Source organism: Tasmannia lanceolata, unplaced genomic scaffold (assembly GCF_043159265.1).
Source record: "Tasmannia lanceolata isolate RefF3 unplaced genomic scaffold, GAP_Taslan_0.1 ptg000012l, whole genome shotgun sequence".
Classification (NCBI taxonomy): Eukaryota; Viridiplantae; Streptophyta; class Magnoliopsida; order Canellales; family Winteraceae; genus Tasmannia; species Tasmannia lanceolata.
In genome coordinates this window covers 44,203,008-44,224,674 of record NW_027518689.1, presented here as the reverse complement: position 1 = coordinate 44,224,674, position 21,667 = coordinate 44,203,008, and the positions used below count along the sequence as shown (strand labels likewise).

The window sequence follows — 21,667 nt, the reverse complement described above, 5'->3', positions numbered from 1 at the left end:
GGAGTTTGTCCTAGCTAGGAGTGCCTCCGTCCGGTCAGTTGGCGATTCACATCGCCGACTGATGACTAGGTCTAAGATGCGTTAGTCCACCCTTTGTTTTCCTTAGGAAACACAGCCTAGTTACACATAGGTTGTAGGAACCACCTGCATTAGCTTAGGGCTAACCTGCATTTAGTTAGGGCATATAAGGTGTCCTAAAATCTACAATTCACTGGAATTTAAATAATCGTTCAAGAAGCTTTAAGAACTAGTCCGGTCTTTTAGATCGAGTCTAAGATAGAGGTCTAGGTGTTTTAGGCATCCTAGCTTAGATTAGGTGCGAAGAACTACGTTGCCTTGATTCTCGTTGAGGCGGGGATACGTAGGCTTCTTTGGATGAATATCAGACCATCCGAGGACTCGGGCTAAATCGTTTAGAGTCTTAGGATATGTTGTTTTGCTATGTTGTGTGTTTTGCTATGTCTTCTTACTTTCATGCGCAGACCTTATACCTTTAGCTGTAGCATGCATGTGTTTGTCCACCAGAACTTAGACACCAGTTAGGTATGTCACTCATAACCTAGCGATGCTTAGGTGACACACTTCTTTCATTTATTTTATATGTGTTTATTATTTCATCCCCGAGTCATGCATGATTAGGTAGACGTTCACTCGGGGATATTTGTTCCCATTTCATATGATTTTCACCCGAAACTCTTCGAGGTTACTAATAAATGGCATAAGAGACCAAGTGTTCGCACTCGGGCGAATTGGGGGCGCTCTTCGGACCTTCTCCATTCGTCATCAGGCACGGACGTTTTGTATCTCTGGTTATCCATTGCAAACAGAGCATTTGTTTTTGGTTCCATGGCGCATACATGGATGGCGACTCTGAGTTATTTTAGTTATATCTTGGTTTCGAGCCCTGGCTCCGGATCAGGATGTATCTCTTTCTTTTTATATATCGCCACTCATGCTATGCTGTGAGGGTGGCAACAGTTTCGAGAGTTCCTTGGCAGAGCTCTCTTCCATTGTGGAGATCTTAGAGGATTGTAGGAGGGATCTCGCGTCCCTCGGCGCCGTCCTCGGATCGGGGTCCACATCGCCACCACAGCATTCGTAGCACCACTGTCCACCCGGTCAGCTCACTTTGGACAATCCCGCTTAATGTGGCCATATTCCTTGCAATAGTAACATTGCACACCCTTTCTGCCGACCCTAGATCTTGACCTGCCTTTTTCTGATCCTCTGTCAGACGACCTTCCTCTTTGATTCCCACCATGAACAACCAACCATTGTTCTTCACTTACACCAAGAGCAGGTTTCTTCCGCATCTCATTCGATAAGAGCGATGCCGTGACTTCCTCAAAATTTTATCCCTTGTGGAGCTGATCCACAAGCCCGTTGAACACCGTAATGTGTTCCGGAAGATCCCCGCCTTCCTACATCTTCAGCCCGTACAATTGCCGCTTCAGATACAACCGGTTGGCCAAGCTTTTTGACATATAAAGCTTTTTCAACTTATCCCATAGTTTAGGCGCATCTTCTTCTTCCATAACGTTAAACATAACGCTATCTGCCAGACATAGTCGAATCGTGCTGACCGCCTTCGACTCAATGTCTTCCCACTCGGCATCCGTCATCTTCTCTGGCTTCCCATCCTTTCCCTTCAACGCCTTAGACAAGCCTTGTTGAACTAGGATGTCCTTCACCCTCATTTGCCATAGGGTGAAACTTCCCTTTACGTCAAATCTGTCGATGTTGAACTGAGTAGACCTTGATTTTACTGCTATCTCAGATTACTCTGCTCTTCACGGTGTAGCGCTCCACCTCGAACGAGAATCTTTCTTGGACAATCTTTCTACTCCCAAAAATCACTCTAACCGCGATCCAACCACAACACCCACGATCACTCCACCCGGCCTCGACGATCGCTCCACTTGAGCTCTGATACCACTTGTTGAGAAAATTCGTCGGGCAATCCGATCCGATCGTGCACAAATATAACGGAAAAGTAAAATAAACAACCAAATCAAGCCACAAGATGAACACCAAGATTTTACGTGGTTCGGCAAAGCCTACTCCACGGGCGAGAAACACGATCTTCCACTATGAGAAAAAACAATATACAAGGATTACAATGGATTAATCACAAACCCACAAACCTGCAACCCTTTCCTTGCTTCTCAAACCTAAGATCGTACCCAAGAGAAAACCCGAGAGAAAACCCCAAGAGAAATCCAAGAGAATACCCCAAGAAGAAAACCCAGATAGAAAACCCTTTATTCTTCTTCTTTTCCCTTTGTCTCTCTCTCTCTCTCTTCACTTCTCTTTTTCTTTTTCTCTCTTTCCCTCTCTTGATTTTTCTACACTCCAAAGAAGAAAGCCACTTCCTCTTTTTAGTTGTTTCCAAGAAACCCAAATAAGAGGGTTTCTATCTTTGCCTCTTGCCTTCCCACCCAAGCCACCTACGGTGGGTGGGATATAAGGCAACTTTCCAACACTTCATTTTTTTGATGAGATTTCCAAGTATGATGAGATAATATTTTGATTTTGAAAATGGTGGGGATTGTTAGAGTATTTTCGAAATAAAAGTTGTTTTGAAAAGGTTTTACAAAGAAAAGTATCTTGTTTGTAAAGTGGGTGCTTTTGAAAAGAGGTGAAAAGTGCTTTGTGAGAATAGTCCCACATTGGAAACTTAAAACATTGGAGAGAGGTATATTAAGCTTTTCCTACTTCCCTCTCTTGCTTTGTTGCCAAAGGGGTTTTAGAAAAGGGTGGACGCGCGAGACGGTGAAACGCACCTTCAGCTCACCTGCATGCGCGTCGCTTTTTGGCGCACTTTGCACTTTGCATGACGCATCGTCACAAGGAGCGATTGGAGAGCTTAATTTTTCAAATTGGACCTAGAACTTCTGATCAAGATCAGTGCAATTCGAAGTGATCAGCTGGTTGGATTGTTGGATCGGTCACATACAGTGATTGATCGATTTGTCCTCTGACGGTTAGATCCAGAAGGGTGCAATCTGAAGTGTTAGATTGTTGGAGCACTTAAAATTTTCATATCGGATATGGTCCGTCCAATCAATATCAGTGTAATTTGAAGTGATCTATTGGTTGGGCTGTAGGTTCGGTCAGGTATATTCCAATAGGCTACACACAAGCACAGTCTCTCTTTCTGGCAGTTGAAAGTTAGGAGTTTTGCAACGTGTGAGATCTTAAGTGTCGGATAATGGATAATTGCTAGTGAGTGATTGGGTGCGATATGGATCGTTGGATCGTGTTCAATCACGTCCCAACGCTCAGAAGTCAATCGGGTGCAATCCACACCGTGGATTGATGATCTAATGGTTGCAGGGGTGGAAAGAGGTTTTACAGAAACCAACAGTCACTCTAGGATCGATCTAGACTGTAGAATCGTGATTTGGCGCAATCTACCCATCATGGTAGGGTGCCACCAAAGGGTGCAATTCAAAGTGAAAAGGCACCATAAGGTCTATAAAAATGACCAGAAGCTTGCCATTTCGTATGGAATCTGAAAATGTATGGGGAGACCTCTGAATTTAGAAATTCTAAAGAAACTTTCATCCCCTTGAATCCTTTCCAAAGTTCGATTTTTGTTCCTTTTGGAATTTTATCTCTAGTGTACTGCTATTCTTGAGAGAAACAATCACTGGTACCTTGCATAGTTGTAAAATCCAAGGCTGATTCGGAGTTTGTCTCTGTTTGGTGCAAAACGTCGACAAACAATAGTTTAGAAATCACCATGCTTCATTGTATCTTGGAGGCGAATTCGTGGTTCCTCTTGCACACAATTGGTGGGGGTCGAATGTCATCAGAAGGAAAGCGACTACGTCTCGAAACATCTCAATTCCCATCTTCCATCATGATGGGGTGTAAAAATTCCAGCCTCTCAGAGGCCGCCACCTGTCCTGGAGTAGGTGAACTCCAGCCTCTCACAGGCCGCCACCTGTCCTGGAGTAGGTGAACTCCAGCCTCTCACAGGCCGCCACCTGTCCTCGCACAGGTCATCTCACGTCACCACGATTTCCCCTATAAATAGGGGTTCAAAGCTCAAACCAATGGGTAATTCGAAAAAACCCTCTCCACCCCAAAACTCTTAAGACAAGCTCTGCACTCCTGCTCATACTGACTTGAGTGTCGAAGGGCCTGTCCGGAGTAAAACCCGGGTTGGTCTTCTGACCTCGCTTGCCTTGTGCAGGACTCAGCCCTCATAGCAGGACTCAGCCACTTCGCTCCCCTTCACTCCGGTCCCTCAGGACTCAGCTCCTCTGGTCATCCAGCTCAGCTCTTACGTCACTGTCGTACCTATTACCGATTTTCGGTCTAACAGATTGGCGCCATCCGTGGGACGGCAGAACTAAAAGCCGTTCTCAAACATCTCACAAAAAATGGCAGGGCGCAAGAATGCGCGGGTACCAGCTGCACGGACTGATCAAGCCGTGCTGCCTCGCAGGACCCGAAGTGAACGAATCGCCTCGCTAGTAGTGGCAGCCTCTGCTACCGCTGAGCAGAGCCCTGCTCGCTCAGAACACCTGAATCCCCTGCCCACTCTGGAGCAAGTTCAAGCTCTTTTTCAACAAATGACGGCTCTCGTTGGGCAGTACCAACAACTACTTCAGACTCCTCCCCAACCTCCTCCAGAAGCTCCACAATCTGTTCAAGAAAGGACAAACATCCATAGGGGAGAGTCATCACGCCATGATGAGGATCGAACTCACCACTCCACCAGACAAGTCCATCACCCCACAGTGAGGCATGCCCAAGCAGAGCCTCACCGCCGTCAAAGGTCGCGGTCCCGCTCCGCACAAAGGCGCCGAGCTCATGAAGATCGTGCACCACCAGTGAAGTCCCGGCCTCGTCGTAGGAGTCCGGAGAGCCAGTCCGGCTCCGCGGCGAGCCAATCTGTGGGAAGAATCAGGTCCTTCGAACATAGAACGGATCCGCTCCTACAGAGAATGGAGGAAATGGACCACCGGATAGAGGAGCTGGCGAAGGATCAGAGCCGGCTCGCCTCCAGGGCGTTCTCAAGCAGAACGCCGTTCACTGATGATGTTCTGGGTGCCCCAGCACCCAGGGGGTTTAAAATGCCCGCCGTCCCGCAGTACGACGGGACTACTAACCCCGTGAACCATTTGGAGACGTTCAGAACAATGATGCTCCTCCACGGCGCTTCCGACGGCTTCATTTGCAGAGCGTTTCCAACAACGCTCACTGGTGCGGCAAGAGACTGGTACACCAGAATGAAACCAAACTCTGTCAGTAACGTTGACGACTTTGGGGAGGATCTGGTCCGCCACTTCATGAGCAGCCGCAGGCCAAGGAAAACAACAGCAGCCTTGATGGCCTTGTGGCAGGAGGATAATGAACCTCTGAAAGCCTTCGTCCGCCACTTCAACAGGGAGGCACTTCAGGTGCCCAATCTAGATCCCTCAGCAGCTATGAATGCGCTCCTCGCGGGTGCCAGATCTAATGACTTCCGTCGGGCTGTAGCTCGACAAAACCCGCACTCACTGGCAGACCTCATGGCCGGGGCAGAGGAGTATATAACGGTGGAAGAAACACTGGCAGCCCTTAATTCAAATCGGAGGATAACCTCTGAAGAGAAAAATCCCCCCAAGCAGCACAGGGAGGATAAACCTCCCAGAAGAGAGAAGTCTCCACCTCCGCAAAGAAGAGAAGGGAACTTCACACCTCTCAACACCTCCAGAAAACATATATTGGTTGCGATCAGCGAAGAAGAATTCGTGAAGTGGCCTGCTAGAATGATCTCCAAAGGAAACAGGAGAGATCCATCGAAATACTGTCGGTTCCATAAGGACCACGGTCACGACACGGATGAGTGTTGGCAGCCAAAGAGGAAATTGAGCAACTGATCGGCCGGGGTTATTTGAAAAAGTATGTCCGAACTGATGGCCGCAAGCAAGAGCGCAGGGAAAAGAGCCCCCGAGGCCGCAGCCCTCGAAGATCGCAGCCGCCCCCTGCTCGGAACAAAACTCCTCAGCCGCCCAGTACGCAGCCAGAGGCGCCTTGATCTCAGCCTAGGGGTGTCATTGGTACAATCATGGGTGGACCTGCCGCTGGAGGCACGTCCTCCGCTGCCCGCAAAGCGTATGCACGACGGATCAACGCCGTGCACACGACCAGCAAGAAGACACGAACAAAGAATGAGATCTCCTTCTCAGATGCAGATTTGGACAACCTCATACTGCCTCACGACGATGCACTGGTTGTAACCATGCGCGTCGCCAACTGGGAAGTAAAGAAAATTCTCATTGACAACGGGAGTTCGGCGGATATCTTGTACTATCACGCCTTTCAGAAGATGATGATAGGAGACGACCGCCTGAAGCCGGCAAGCTCAGACCTGTTTGGCTTCTCCAGAGAGGTGGTGAAAGTAGAGGGGCAGATTGAGCTCCCAGTTCTTGTCGGAGAGCCACCCTGCCAAGTGTAGACACCCCATTTCGACAGGGCCCTAAACCCGCGTATTCGAATGAAATCCCGAGGTCGGGCGGAAAACGAATGGAATTAATCCGAGCCTAACCCGATTGGCAGTTGAAAGTCTCAACCCGAATTTCATGAATCGACCCAAGTCACATCCCAACCCGTGTCTCGAGCTCGAGCTGGGCGTAGTTTAAAGAAGTATGAAAGGGGAGGGTGAACTAGCAGAGCATGGGTGTGCCAATACTAGCTTACCATAGGCAAATCAAAGGAAATTTTTATTTTATTTTATTCCGCCCCCTTTTTCTACCCGAGCCACTCCCCCTGTAAAGATAAGAGTAGTTAAAATATACTAGATAGGGCTGTCTAGAGCAAAAAGGGGGGGTCAATCATATCATTCTTCAAAATAGGGGTTTGGACAAAGAGGAAATCAACCCATCTTTAAGGGTATTCTAGGATGAGGTGAGAAAGAGATTTTTAGGGTTTGTAAAGGCAATGGAGGAGATCAAGGGTTGAAATTGCAAGGCACATGGGCTTTACAATGAATGGCTAGGATCATGCCCATGAAAATATCTAGGTTATAAGAAGCAACTAGAAAGAGAGAGCAGGAGCTCGATCTGGACATCCCCACAGCCACCACCTTCTTCTCCGGCAAGCCTGCCGGAATCCGGCAAGCCTACAACCCCTTCATCTTCCTCCTCCATTCCTTTCTACCACCATCACCACTACCATCTCAGCCAGCCATAACCCACCATCAAACCTTGTTTTTGCCAACCCCATTAAACCCACATCTGTGGAACCCTCTTCCCACAACCTCCGGCCATTCCTCCTTCTCCGGCAACCTTGCCGGATTCCGGCCGAATCACCTCCACCTCCACAACCTCACCATCTTCAAACCATACACAGAAAAAAAAGAGAGCAGAGGAGAGCAAAAAAAAAAATCATCTTCTCCGGCAAGCTTGCCGGATTTCAATCGCACCTCCCCTTTCTCCGCCACCGAAACCACCCTCCTCCTCCACAGCCGCAACCTCCACCCTCAGCCACCACCTACCAAACCCACCTCCCCCAACACAGCCGCCCTCTTCTTCTTCTTCTTCTACCCTCCTCCACCATCCTAACATCCAAACCCATCTCTACCCAAAACCCATTCGGTTTCCACAAAACCCTCACCACAACCCACCTCATTAAACCCTCCATCAAAACCCCATCAAAAACCTATCCCTTCACCCATCATTTTCTCCGGCCGAACCACCGGAATCCGGCAAAAAAGATAAAAACACCATTGCCGGCCACCCTCTGCCATCCCCCCAAACTCGTTTTCAACCTCCACCACCATCTTCCCCTTTTACCCACAATCCCCACCTCCATTTCCCTTCCTACAGAACCCTCTGCCAAAACCCATTTCATTCCACCATCACCGACCACCTCCTTCATTTTTATTTTTTATTTTTCTCCACCAGCCACCACCACCTCCTCCGATCACCTCTCCAAACTTTTTTTAAAAAAAGAACCACCACCGCACCTCCCTCTCTGTTTTTTGCGATATTTGTCGCAAAAGAAAAAGAAAGAGAGAGAGAGAGAGAGAGAGAGAGAGAGAGAGAGAGGGAGCTCTCCAAACCCCCCTTTTTCCAAGTCTCCACCGCACCTCCCTCTCGGATTTTGCGATATCTGTCGCGAAAGGAAAAGAAAAAGAGAGAGAGAGAGAGAGAGAAAGAGAGAGAGAGAGAGAGGAGGGGGAGCTCGACCCCCAACTTCGTCTCCTCCAGCCGGCCTCTGCCCGTCCGCCAATCGCACCCATTTCCACCGATCATCCCATTTTGGCATCCCGCCATCAGACCTGGGTTCGTAGCGATATTCAGGTATGTCATTCCTCCTCCTCTAACAGCTCGGGTAACATTTCCATTTATTGCTAATATTGATCGCACTAGATGTTTATCCTTGCTTCGTTTCTTTCGATTGAATGGTGTCTATTGCATGATTTGATTTCAATAGGAGGATCTATTTTGGCCCTGAGCATCAGGTAATGATTGTGATCGTCGGTCCTCTTTAGTTGTGGCTTTGATATATATATTTGAATGTCCTGAAATTGCCGATAGATTGGGCTATGATTGGGGTTTGCAAATAAACTTCAGTTGTATTATACTTTGATTACAAACTAATTTGGGACTGCTCGGTCCTCGCAAGTTGGTCTTGGTTTTTTAATGCACTCTGCAATTCTAACTTGTTTTTGGATACCTCTGTGCTTACAAATCGAATTTAATTGTATTACTCTTTGATTATCCTTGCCATCTGTTAATGATATCAGGCTTATGATTCCCAATAGATTCGACCATCCAGTTGGCCTATGGGGTATTCTTCCCTTCAGATGCTCTTGGCCAATATTGATATATTCACTCAGGGCATCGGTAATTCTTGGTCATTTTGTCTGACTAGCCGGTTGTGTGGTGATACCCTAAGACCATTTTTCTTCTCCCTGCTAATTGGGCTTTCTTTGTGTACTTCTAATTGAATCGTAGGAATCTCGGAGCCTGCCCTTCCCTTTTCACTCATTCTTTTGGGGTTTGTGTTGATGCTTGGGTTTCGTCTTCTAGAGTTTCCTTTTGTTTTTGGAGTCTTCAGGGGAGTTTGAGATTGTCGTTAGCATTCGATATCTTCGTCGATTTTTGAAAAACTCCCCCGGCGGAGGCTATGACGGAATGTATCTTGAGCCAACCCCTTCCCTTCCTGCCTTAGGGTCTTCGCAGGTTAAGGGATTCCTTTCTCTATAGAGTCAGTCGTAGAGAATTTAGGGGTCTGTCCTACCGTCCTAGGGTTTGGGAGTCTGTCCTACCCTTGTAGAGTTTAGGATTATGTCCTATCCCTTCATAAAGTTTGGGATTCCGCCTTTCCATCTTCCAGAGTCCGTTTTCAGCATAGGAGTCAGTCCTTCAGTCTTTCAGGAGTCTGTCCTATCATCATAGGGGTTAGGATTCTGTCCATCCTCTCATCAAGTCGCGTAAATTTTATCCGCTCTTGCAAGGTATAGGATGTTGTCCAACCCTTGCAGAGTCGTGATTCTGTCCAATTCCCCCGCAAAGCATAGGATGCTGTCCAACCTTTGCGGGACATCAGGAGTCTATCCTACCCTTATGATGATAGGATTCTGTCCTGTTGAGTCAAAAAAACATCAAAAACATCTGAAAAATCAAAAATCTCGAGTCATTAGAGTGTAGTTAGGAAAATCTAGTCCGAACTACGGATGGCTTGATCCCTAGCTGAGGGGTACGTAGGCAGCTCAGGCGTGCAGCTGGCATCCTAAGTTCAGTCACAATTTCCACAATTTCTTAACTTTCACAAATTTCAAAAACTTCCATAAGCTTCAAGACCTTTCAAGCCTTCTCAAAATACAAAAATCCTTCAAAATAACCTTGCAAACAATTTTCAAAAGATCTTCCCATAGAGTTAGGAGTCTGTCCTAGGCGTTTGGGGTGTCATAGAGTGAGGAGTCTGTCCTGACTGTGTTGCTTTGTGTGTCTGGTCGTGTGAGTGTCCTTAGAGTTAGGAGGCCTCGAGTCGTGGTCGGTTAGACACTTAGTCGAGCCGATGACTTGACTAGAATGTGCTTAGATAGCCCATGGTTTTCCTTAGGACACGCAGCCTAGTCACACTTAGGGTGTAGGTCCACCTGCATTAGTTAGGGCATATAGGGAGTCCTAAAAATTACCATTCACTTGTACTTAAGCAATGGCGCAAGAAGCTTTAAAAACTAGTCAGGTCTAGTTGATCGAGTCTAGGATAGCGGTCCTAGAGGGTTAGGCATTGTAGTTTAGCATAGGTCGCCGAACTACGTTGGCTCTGATTCTTCCCGAGGCCAGGATACGTAGTGCAGCTAAGATGGATGGCCATCTTGGTCCGAGCCAATTATCGCATTAGAGTCCAGGGTTTGTCATATTGTATGTTTTGTTGTGTTTTCTTACTTTCATGTACAGATCCTATACTTTTAGCTGTAGCATGCATGTGTTTGTCCACCAGAACATAGACACCAATTAGGCATGACACTCATAACCTAGCTATTCTTAGGTGTCATATCTTTCATTTCTTTTTGTGTGTGCTTCTTATTCATCTCCGAGATATGCATGATTAGCTAGACGTTATCTCGGGGATATTCGTTCCCATTTCACATGATTTTTGCCCAAAACTCTTCAAAGTTAATAATAAATGGCATAAGAGACCAGGTGCTCGCACTTGGGCGAATCGGGGGCGCCTAATCCCTTCCCCATTCGTCATCAGGCACGGACCTTTTATATCTCTGGTTATTTGTTGCGACAGAGCACAGCATGGGATCCAGGGCCCATTTCCTTGATTGCGACTCTTTCTTTGTTTAAGGTGCGTCTCGAATCCGGGCTAGTCCCCGAATCGAGAGGTATCTCACTTCACATCGCCGCTCATGCTGTGAGGGGCACTCTTTCGAGAGTTCCTTGGTGGGGCTCTCCTTGACGTGGATGATCCTGAGACTCGCGTGGGGGCTCGTCCCCCGCCTCTCTCGGATCGGGTTCCACACCAAGCATTCGCCATGGTCAACTTCCTGGTAGTAAGGGCCACTTCTGTCTATAATGTTATCCTCGGACGGCCTGGCCAGAACCTGATTCGTGTAGTGGCTTCGGCCTACCACCAAAAGAGGAAGTTCATAACGCCCAGTGGCGTGGGGGAAGTTCGAGGAGATCAACCTCAATCCAGGGAGTGCTATGCGATGGCACTGAAGGGCAAAAATGCAGTGGAATCACTACCAATCGAACTATTCGATGTAAGGGACGAACTCAGCGGGACTCAACCCACTGAAGACCTCATCTCCATTCCGCTGTGCCCAGAAGACAAAGAGAAAGTTGCTCTGATCGGCTCCTCTCTCAGTAGCAGCATTCAGCACCAGCTCACTGAGTTTCTCCAAGACAATGCAGATGTCTTTGCATGGGTTCCCGCTGATATGCCCGGTATTGATCCAGAGATCAGTACGCACAGGCTTGGTGTTGATTCAACGTGTAGACCGGTTAAGCAGAAGAAGAGACATTTCGCTTTTGAAAGGCGACAGGCGATAAAAGAAGAAGTGGAGAGGCTTCTGAAGGCTGACTTCATTCGCGAGATTCGATATCCAGACTGGCTGGCAAATGTAGTCCTAGTCAAGAAGACAAACGGAAAATGGAGGACCTGCGTCGACTTCACCGATCTAAATAAGGCCTGTCCTAAGGACAGCTATCCGCTCCCAAAGATCGATCAACTTATCGACGCCACTGCGGGTCACGAATTGTTGAGCTTCATGGACGCCTTCTCCGGATACAACCAGATCAGGATGTACGAATCAGATATACCAAAGACCTCCTTTGTCACAGATCAAGGGACTTATTGCTACCGTGTTATGCCCTTCGGCCTCAAAAACGCCGAAGCTACCTACCAAAGGCTGGTGAACCGACTCTTTCAGCACCAGATCGGCCGTAACATGGAAGTCTATGTGGACGATATGCTGGTCAAAAGTCGCAGTGCACAGGATCATGTATCTGATCTTAGAGAAACATTTCAGGTCCTGAAAAAGCACAGCATGAAGCTTAACCCTACCAAGTGCACTTTCGGGGTCAGCTCAGGAAAAATTTTGGGTTTCATGGTAAGCCAACGAGGGATAGAAGCAAATCCAGAAAAGATCAAGGCTGTGATGGAGCTCACTGCTCCAAAAACTATCAGAGAAGTCCAGCGGCTCACGGGAATGATAGCCGCACTGGGGCGCTTTATCTCCAAGTCCGCGGAGAGGTGCCTGCCTTTCTTTAGTGCGGTCAAAGGACTCAAGAGTGCGCCCTGGACGGAGGAATGCCAAACCGCATTTGAGGAGTTGAAGAAGTACCTGTCCTCCCCACCACTACTAACAAAGCCGGAGCCGGGCGAGGAGCTATTTCTGTATCTCTCCATTAGCTCCACGGCTCTGGCAGCTGTCCTCGTCCGCGAAGAGCAATGACAGCAAAAGCCTATCTATTATGTTAGCAAGGTTCTTCACGACGCAGAAATAAGGTACCAGCGGGTCGAGAAATTGGCTTACGCGCTGGTAATGGCGGCCAGGAATCTAAGGCCTTACTTTCAAGCCCACACCATAAAAGTCTTGACTGATCAGCCACTCCGGCAAGTACTCCATCGACCAGATATCTCCGGGCGACTTGTGAAATGGGCCGTGGAGCTAAGCGAGTTCGATATTCAGTACGCGCCTAGGCCAGCCATCAAGGCTCAAGTACTCGCAGACTTCGTGGCTGAGTGCACCATCCCCCAGCAGTTCGTCGATTCTGAAGCTGTGCAGCTCCCAGTTGCGGAGGAAGCAGCTCCTGCAGAATGTATAGCAGAGGGAACTGAAACAGAAACCATCCATCCGTCAGCCGAGCAGGGCTCCGCGACCAGCGCACTAATTTGGGAAGTACATGTCGATGGGTCTTCAAACAAAAGTGGTTGTGGAGCTGGCCTCATCCTCACCGGACCTGATGACTTCACTGCGGATTATGCCTTAAGGTTTGGATTTCGCGCATCCAACAACGAGGCAGAATATGAGGCTCTCCTAGCAGGGATGGGCCTTGCAATCCAAACCGGCGCCCAGGACTTAAAAGCATACTGTGACTCTCAGCTGGTTGCAAACCAGATTCAGAGGGTCTACGAAGCTCGAGATGAGCGTATGATCAAGTACGTCTCCAAGGTCCGCCAACTCGCAAGCAAGTTCGAAAGTTTTGAGGTTATCAGGGTACCCAGAACATAAAATGCCAAGGCAGATGTACTGTCAAAACTGGCTGCCTCCGGATATACCACCCTTGGGAGCATACGCATGGAGTTCCTACCAAGATCCAGCATCGAAGGTAAAGCCGCGGAAACAATGCAGGTAGAAAATGCGCCGTGCTGGATGGACGAGATCATCAGTTATCTGCGCAACGGCAAACTCCCCGAAGATAAAAAGGAAGCCCGCAAGGTGACACAAAGAGCCGCCCGATTCTCCCTCAGCAGTGACATCTTGTACAAGAGATCATATACTCTCCCATATCTGAAATGCCTTAGGCCGGGCGATGCAGCATATACACTCCAGGAGACGCATGAAGGAATTTGCGGAGAACATCTGGGGGGGCAAAGCCCTGGCGATAAAAGTGCTGCTCAGAGGACTGTATTGGCCTACCATAAGGCAGGATGCACTGAGTTTGGTTAAAAGGTGTGAGAGGTGTCAGAAATTCTCTCCCACCATCCACCAGCCCGCCGTAGCAATGGCTCCAATTATCAGTCCACTCCCCTTCGCAGTATGGGGGATGGACATCTTAGGCCCTTTCCCACCGGTCTCTGGAAAGCGCATGTTCGTGGTAGTGGCAATCGACTATTTCACTAAGTGGGTGGAGGCAGAACCTCTAGCCCAAATCACAGAGCAAAATGTGCAGAACTTCTTCTGGAAATCAGTAGTCTGCCGATTTGGGATTCCCCGTGCCTTGATAACGGACAACGGCAAACAGTTCGACTGCCGTAACTTCCGGAAGTTCTGCTCTGACCTAAAGATCGAACAGAGGTTCACTTCAGTAGCTCACCCCCAGACCAATGGGCAAACGGAAGTTACTAATAGAATCCTGCTTCAGGGGATAAAGAAAAGACTGGACGACAAAGCGGGCCACTGGGCAGACGAGCTTTATCACATTCTATGGGCATACCGCACCACTCCTCGCACGCTAACTGGTGAATCGCCATTCAACCTCTCCTTTGGAACAGAGGCTGTGATCCCGGTCGATATAGTCACTCCGTCTCCTAGAATCACCCGCTTCAACGAGCAGCTTAACAGTGACGGGCTCCGCGCCAATCTCGACCTACTAGAGGAGATCCGGGAAGAATCTCGAATCCGAGTCGCCGCCTACAAACAGAAAGTATCCAACTATCATGACTCCAAGATACGCCCCAGGGAATTTCGGACAGGAGATTTAGTCCTGAGGAGGGCAGCAGTATCTCAACCAACTAAAGTCGGGAAACTCTCCCCGACTTGGGAGGGGCCATATCGAGTAAAAGAAATCATCCGCCCCGGGAGCTACAAGCTAGAGACGCTGGAGGAGCACTTGTTACTCCACGCATGGAACTCCAAAAACCTTAGAAGATATTATCAGTAGACACACCGCCCGGCTTGACATGTGATTTTGTAATTATGTTTATAATAATATGAATAAATAATTATTTTTGCAGATTCAAATTTTCCTCTTAGCACTGGAAACCCAGTTCACAAAACTCGGGTACTCACTGGAAACCCAGTTCACAAAACTTGGGTACTCACTGGAAACCCAGTTCACAAAACTTGGGTACTCTCTGGAAACCCAGTTCACAAAACTTGGGTACTCACTGGAAACCCAGTTCACAAAACTTGGGTACTCTCTGGAAACCCAGTCAGTAACCTCCATGAGTTCGGAGCAACCTGGGCTGGGGCCAGTCCGTAGTATCGGAGCACCGCTGTAAAGAACGGGTGCAAAGGAAATCGAAGTCCTGCTCTCAACGACTCCTCATAGATACAGAGGTCATGACTCTCATTACAGGCCCTATCTTCTTCTATAGCCGCCCTCAGCTCGAATCTGAGGGGCACACAATATTTATCTCTAATGTCCCCCAGCATGGACTCGGTGAGGTGATTTTCCTCGACTAAAGCCCGCATGTTGTACTTAGGGTTGGCCTCCATCCGTGCTCTAGCGATGACCTCTACAGCCCGGCCAGGGAGAAACGTTATCAACGCTTCAGTAAAGTCACTACCCCCACTCCCCCCTACTCGGTGGAGACTATCAGTCGGGAGTGGGGTGGCGTTCAGGTCTAATATCACTTCGTCCCTGTCCCCGCCATCATCGCTGTCTATAATATCTACTCTACTGGCCGGACTAGCCATTACAGGCTTCTGAAGCGGTCTAAGTTCTGAGCTACTACTGGAACTGGAAGACTCAGAACCTGACTCGACACTCGAACTACTATCAGACATGTAGTAAAAAGAAAGGCTGAGAAAAATACCAGGGAGGGTAGAGAGCTCCTAAGGATCCACGCGCAAACTCCAAACACGAACTGCGAAGACCGAACTCGCAGAGGAGAAAAAGGAGAAAAGAGGGAGCGAAGATAAAAAGTAAAAAGTGAAGAATGAGAGGTAAAAAACCTCCTTTTATAACTTTTCGAAGTCGGTGGGGCATTAAATACGATGCACGCATCTCGAGGGCGCTCAAAGGACGCCACGTGTCCCTTATTTATGACGGACACCTTCTCCCAGAAAAAAAATAAAAACTGATTGAGCACGCGCGTACGAATACGCGTACCTCCGCCACCAAAGCACTCCGGACTGAATCTCTTCACTCCGGACTGAATCTCCGCCCTCCGGACTGGATATAACGCGTTTCTACAAAACGACAAAAATCAGTCCGGCCCAAGCCGGACTGGACGCAAGACGACAAAAACCTATAACGCGTTCGCTAAACGACAAAAGCCAGTCCGGCCTAGACCGGACTGGCGAACTCCGGACTCATCTCCAGCCGGACAGGCTCAACTCCGGACTGTCGACTTCCGGACTCATTTCCAGCCGGACTCCGGACTGGATTTCCGGACTCACCTCCAGCCGGACTCCGGACTGGATTCCCAGACTCATTTCCAGCCGGACTCCGGACTGGATTCCCAGACTCATTTCCAGCCGGACTCCGGACTGGATTTCCGGACTCACCTCCAGCCGGACTCCGGACTGGATTTCCGGACTCATTTCCAGTCGGACTCCGGACTGGATCTCCGGACTCATTTCCAGCCGGACTCCGGACTGGATTTCCGGACTCATTTTCAGCCGGACTCCGGACTGGACCTCCCGACTGAACCCTTCGATTCACTTCCATACGGTGCCCGCCCGTCCAGATAATCCATCAACCGCACTTTCCCAAGTCACTCAAGGACTTGGAAAACTGGGGGGCAACTGATGGGGTGTAAAAATTCCAGCCTCTCAGAGGCCGCCACCTGTCCTGGAGTAGGTGAACTCCAGCCTCTCACAGGCCGCCACCTGTCCTGGAGTAAGTGAACTCCAGCCTCTCACAGGCCGCCACCTGTCCTAGAGTAGGTGAACTCCAGCCTCTCACAGGCCGCCACTTGTCCTCGCACAGGTCATCTCATGTCACCACGATTTCCCCTATAAATAGGGGTTCAAAGCTCAAACCAATGGGTAATTCGAAAAAACCCTCTCCACCCCAAAACTCTTAAGACAAGCTCTGCACTCCTGCTCATACTGACTTGAGTGTCGAAGGGCCTGTCCGGAGTAAAACCCAGGTTGGTCTTCTGACCTCGCTTGCCTTGTGCAGGACTCAGCCCTCATAGCAGGACTCAGCCACTTCGCTCCCCTTCACTCCGGTCCCTCAGGACTCAGCTCCTCTGGTCATCCAGCTCAGTTCTTACGTCACTGTCGTACCTGTTACCGATTTTCGGTCTAACACATCATCTCCACCTTCAACGATTTTCTCCAACATATATTTCTAGAATTTCTTTCCCATTTTACTTTAAACAAAAAAAAAACAAGATAACTTAAACCAACCCTAATCAATTTTTATTTAGAGGGACCTTCAATTTATGATAATATATCTCTAAATTAACCATAATTACATCATTTATCTCTAAATTGTGGGAAGAAAAATATTCCCTTAAATTAACCATAATTACATCATTTCTCTCAAAATTGTGGGAAGAAGAAAAAAATTTCCCAGGAAAAAGTTTTCCTTGAATCCAAACAGCCACTTAATTTAATCGTCATTGGGTTTCTAGATTTTCAGAGAATTCGTTATGTATGAGAAAATTCCTTAATTTCAGCAGGGACCTACCCATATGGGCGGCAAAATGAGCGCCAAAATTTCAAGTCCTTCTCATAGTTGGCGTTTTCCCCTCTTTTAAATACAACCCTTGTGATATTTTGCTTCATACTGAAAAACAATTTCACTTATTCTCTCCCACCTTTGATAAAAAAAAATGGTGAACGAAAACCTACCAGCAAACCCTGAAATCCAAGAACCCCTTCAGAAACTAAATCAAAACGGTGCCTCAACAGACTCTCCTTCTCTCCTCTCTCTACTGAGGGTGAAAAAGCTCTCGGAAAATGCCATTTTACCTTCCCGTGCTTCTTCCCTTTCAGCAGGATATGATCTCTCTAGGTAATTAGTATATTTTTTCATTGATTTCTACTTCTAACCTTTCTGGGTTTAGAAGTTTAGCACTAATATCCTCTCTATGGTTTTTAATATTTTAGTGCTACGGCAACAGTAGTTCCTGCTCGAGGGAAAGCTCTCATTCCTACAGATTTAAGCATTAGTATACCCGAAGGAACCTATGCTCGGATAGGTATGTATATGTTCAAAACTGGGATTCTTTGAATACATATATGTTCAAAATAAGGATTTTTTTGGTGGTTAGGATAAATTTTTGTGATGGGTTTTTTATTTGTAGCACCCCGATCTGGTCTGGCTTGGAAGAATTCAATTGACGTGGCTGCAGGCGTAGTTGATGCTGATTACAGGGGCCCTGTTGGTGTCATTTTATTCAACCATTCTGATATTGATTTTGAAGTGAAACCTGGGGATAGGATTGCTCAGCTTATTATTGAGAGGATAATGACTCCTGAAGTTTTGGAGGTTGATGGTCTGGATTCTACTGTAAGAGGTGAGGGAGGGTTTGGGTCTACAGGGGTTTGAATGATTGGTTTTTTATTTTATCTTTTTGCATTTACCTTCCCTGATTTTCTACTTTGCTTTAATTGAACATTTAGTTTGAGAAAGGACTAATGTAAGACTTTTATCAAACGGTTGGTGGCCAATTTGGATCCAATGTCTCTCATTTCTCCTTTGGTTCTCTTCAGGAAAAATATAGTTACACCCCTTCAACTTTCTGACACATTCAACGATAACCTTGTACTTACAAACTCATCGACTACACCCCTTGACTTTTCAATGTGTATAAGGTAGACCCCCTCAGTTGATGGTCCATCACTTTAACCTGACAGAATGACTCAAAGTATAAGGTAGACCAGGTTGAACCCAAGATCTTAATTAGCATTGATTGTGTTTCAACAAATGGGGTCTACCTTATACACATGGAAAAGTCAGGGGGTGTAGTTGATGAGTTTGAAACTATAGTGTTATCGTTGAATGTGTCAGCAAGTTGAGTGGGTGTAAGTGTAATTTTCCCTTTTTGTTGTGAACTCTCTACTCCCTCTCCTTATATTTAATTCCTTAATTTGGTCTTATTTCATCTCAATGAAAAAGGGTGGAAGATATCAAACCAGAGGAGGTGGGAATTACCAGCTTCTTTTGGTACTCCCTCTCCTATTTTATATGCCTTCTGCGTAGATGCTCAGCATGGGAATGTACTTGTCATGTGAAATCTGAGGTTTTTAACATGTTTAATATAGGATATTGTTTATCAAGTTTTGGCCCAGTTTATTCACCATGATTGGGTTGGATTGCATTTTTAGTCCATTAGTCTCTCTTGGCATTGCATCATATTAAAAATATTTCTTAATTGTCTTGTTCATTATAAATGGATTGCATTGCAAGTGCATTTAACTTGTATAAGGATTTCTTAGTTACAATGCTCCATGTTGGTTGAGTTCAGTAGATACTTCACCTTGTATCTCAATTGGGAAGTCTAGGTGTCATTCTTTTGGTTTCATGTACTTGTGTTCTTTTCATACCTTATGACCTCTTTAGTAAATCAAACTGATCATCTTTACTTCTTGAGAATTAGGAATGCCATTCACATATGAATGTAATTTTGAAACTGTTTAAAAAATGGTCTCAGTAAAAAAGATGAAATTATCCCTCTGAGACCAAAATCCTTCTGATTGTCACATACTAAAGAAGTAATGAGCAAAGGAAGATATAATTGTTTCCCATTTTTATCTAAAGTTAGTTTTGTCAAACATATTCTTAGAGGGGCTGTTGTATTGGAATTTCTTTTCCTGTTATCATCTTTTTGTCCCAATGAATTGATTTTATTTATAAAAAGGGAACCAGAATAGTACTACTACATTGATGGAGAATGTGTAAGCCAAAGATATGTCTTTGCTGGATCAGAAATGTATGAATTCCTTGGGTCATTTAAGAATCATGGTTCACTTGCAAGCCAAAGATGGGTTATTTGCTTGGGTCTACCAGCACTATTTGGTTTGCCCCAATCATTTTTTGGCCAGCATCTCAGATTTCCCACAAATTTTGATGCTCTTGGATCGGCAAGGTATTTGATATGAGGTGTGCACAAATCCATTCTAGTTCAGGTAAATATTCAAGGGATGAAGGCAGCTGGAATACAATAAGTAGGGCTGCAACTCGAGCCGGGTTTTACCCGACCCGCATCGACCCGACCCGAAAATAGCCTGGGTTGGGTTCAAGTTTCATGGGTTTCGGGTCGAGCCGGGTTGAGCATTCAAAAGCCCGCATGAATCTCGGGTCGAGCCAGGTTTGAAGGGGCCCGACCCGAGTTACATAAGTTATAGCATTTACATTTTTTTCTATTGTTAGTTAAAAGTTAAAAGTGAAAACCCACACACCTACTGTTATTGTATGTGACTGTAATTTCTACTTCTATGAGTTGAGTTGATTCAAGTGTTTGATTGTAATTACAACATTGTTTGATTACAGCATTGTTTGATTCAAGTGTAATGTGAGTGTAATTACTTCATTGTTTGATTCAAGTGTAATGTGAGTGTAATTTCTGCTTCTATGAGTTGAGTTGCCTTGCCAAGCAAGAATTTTCCTCAAAAAATTGCGTCAACGTGAAAAAACCCGACCCGACCCGACCTGAGATTTATCATGGGTAGGGCCGGGTTTGGGAATCGTGGGTTTTCCGAAAAAAAACCCGATCCGACCCACCCGACCCGAGTTGCAGCCCTAACAATAAGTCATTTGTATGGCAGCAATGTTAAGCGAATTACTAATGCTAGAAAAGCTGATGTTTGCATCACCCTTGGTTTCATATTTGCACACATCTTTGAATGCTTTTTTCTATTAAAGCCATACTCTCCTACTCAAACCAAAGCATATAATTCTTTTGAAAGGGAGCTGATATTTTCCATCCTCTTCCTTCCCTTCCTACCTTCCGTTCCCACTTCTCATTAAACTCTTCAATTGCTGATTAGTAGAGTTAAAAGAATGGGTAAATGGAGCATGGCACGAAATGTGGGGTGTCAACGGATCCACTTTGGATAGATCCACCTATGTCTTGCTCGTGATTCATCAACTATCAGATCATTTTTAGTTCCTTTTTAATCCTATTTTATGGTTCTTGGTCACGGGATCCCTTTCAAATAGGGGTGCAACTTGGGTCGGGCTCAACCCGGACATTTTTGCTCAGGTTGGGTTGGCATTTTCTCGGGTTGGGTTGGGTTAGGGTTGGGAAAAGCCAACCCGATTTAAATTCGGATTGGGCTAGGGTTGAGGCCTTGGCAATCGGACCTGACTTGAACCCGACCCCCTCTTAATTTTATCATGATTTTCTCAGGATTATGTTTTTGTTTCCTGTATTTTTTCTGTTTGGCCGTAGATGAACCCAATCCCAACCCGACTCAACCCTACCTGATTTGGAGGTGGGTAGGGTTAGGATCGACCATCCTCAACCCGATGCTCGGGTTAGGTTAGGGTTGGCTTCAACCCAACCCAACCCCACCTGAGTTGCACCCCTACTTCCAAAGTCTTCTTGGTCACAATCCATTTCGAATCGGATCGTCCATCTAAGTGCCCTAGGCTCTACTTACATTGTACACTACGTGCTAGCACTATTATTCATGAAGATAGGCTTTACTTACATTGTACAGTACGTGCTAGCACTATTATTCATGAAGAAAGCGTCGAGCCATATAACGTTAGGGTTGGGCCTGTAGCTCAATGGTTGAGGCTTTGTATCTCAACCTCGAGACCGCAAGTTCAATTCCAGCTTAACTACCCAAAAAGAACCCTACAACATTAATGAAATAGTATGTTCCTCTGATTGTACCTATTGGTATGAGTCAAGCTCCCAAGCTTGATTCAAGGAATAAGACAAGAGACCCTTAAATATGGTAAGGTCTATCACGCCAGTAAGGCCTATCACGCCCGCTTCACTTGCTGCTTAGAATTAGAAAGGAAAGAGAGTAAAAGAGAGAGAGGGAGAGAATCATCAAAACCAAAATAAGAAAATGGTTGTTTTGATTGGAGTTTTTAAATGTTATGAAAATGCCATCGTAAATAGA

General features: G+C 46.6%; 2 protein-coding genes across 2 annotated transcripts; both read left to right on the top strand.

Annotated features, from left to right (window-relative positions):
- The first annotated feature begins 13,264 nt into the window (after window positions 1–13,264).
- Window positions 13,265–13,636, top strand: LOC143888844 (uncharacterized). Its single transcript, XM_077393238.1, has one exon. The coding sequence runs from the start codon at window positions 13,265–13,267 to the stop codon at window positions 13,634–13,636; it is 372 nt and encodes a 123-aa protein (XP_077249353.1).
- A 3,655-nt stretch (window positions 13,637–17,291) lies between these two features.
- On the top strand, window positions 17,292–18,279 carry LOC143887388 (deoxyuridine 5'-triphosphate nucleotidohydrolase-like). Its single transcript, XM_077391484.1, has 3 exons — window positions 17,292–17,600; window positions 17,696–17,787; window positions 17,893–18,279. Exons 1-3 carry the CDS (start codon window positions 17,419–17,421, stop codon window positions 18,135–18,137), a joined length of 519 nt encoding a protein of 172 aa, XP_077247599.1. The 5' UTR covers window positions 17,292–17,418; the 3' UTR covers window positions 18,138–18,279.
- The last annotated feature ends 3,388 nt before the right edge of the window (window positions 18,280–21,667 follow it).

Coding starts and splice junctions, on each gene's coding strand:
- LOC143888844 (XM_077393238.1), top strand. CDS start 13,265: ATGGAGTTCCTACCAAGATCCAGCATCGAAGGTAAAGCCGCGGAAACA.
- LOC143887388 (XM_077391484.1), top strand. CDS start 17,419: ATGGTGAACGAAAACCTACCAGCAAACCCTGAAATCCAAGAACCCCTT. Junction 17,601..17,695: donor GCAGGATATGATCTCTCTAG/GTAATTAGTATA, acceptor TTAATATTTTAG/TGCTACGGCAACAGTAGTTC. Junction 17,788..17,892: donor AGGAACCTATGCTCGGATAG/GTATGTATATGT, acceptor TTTTATTTGTAG/CACCCCGATCTGGTCTGGCT.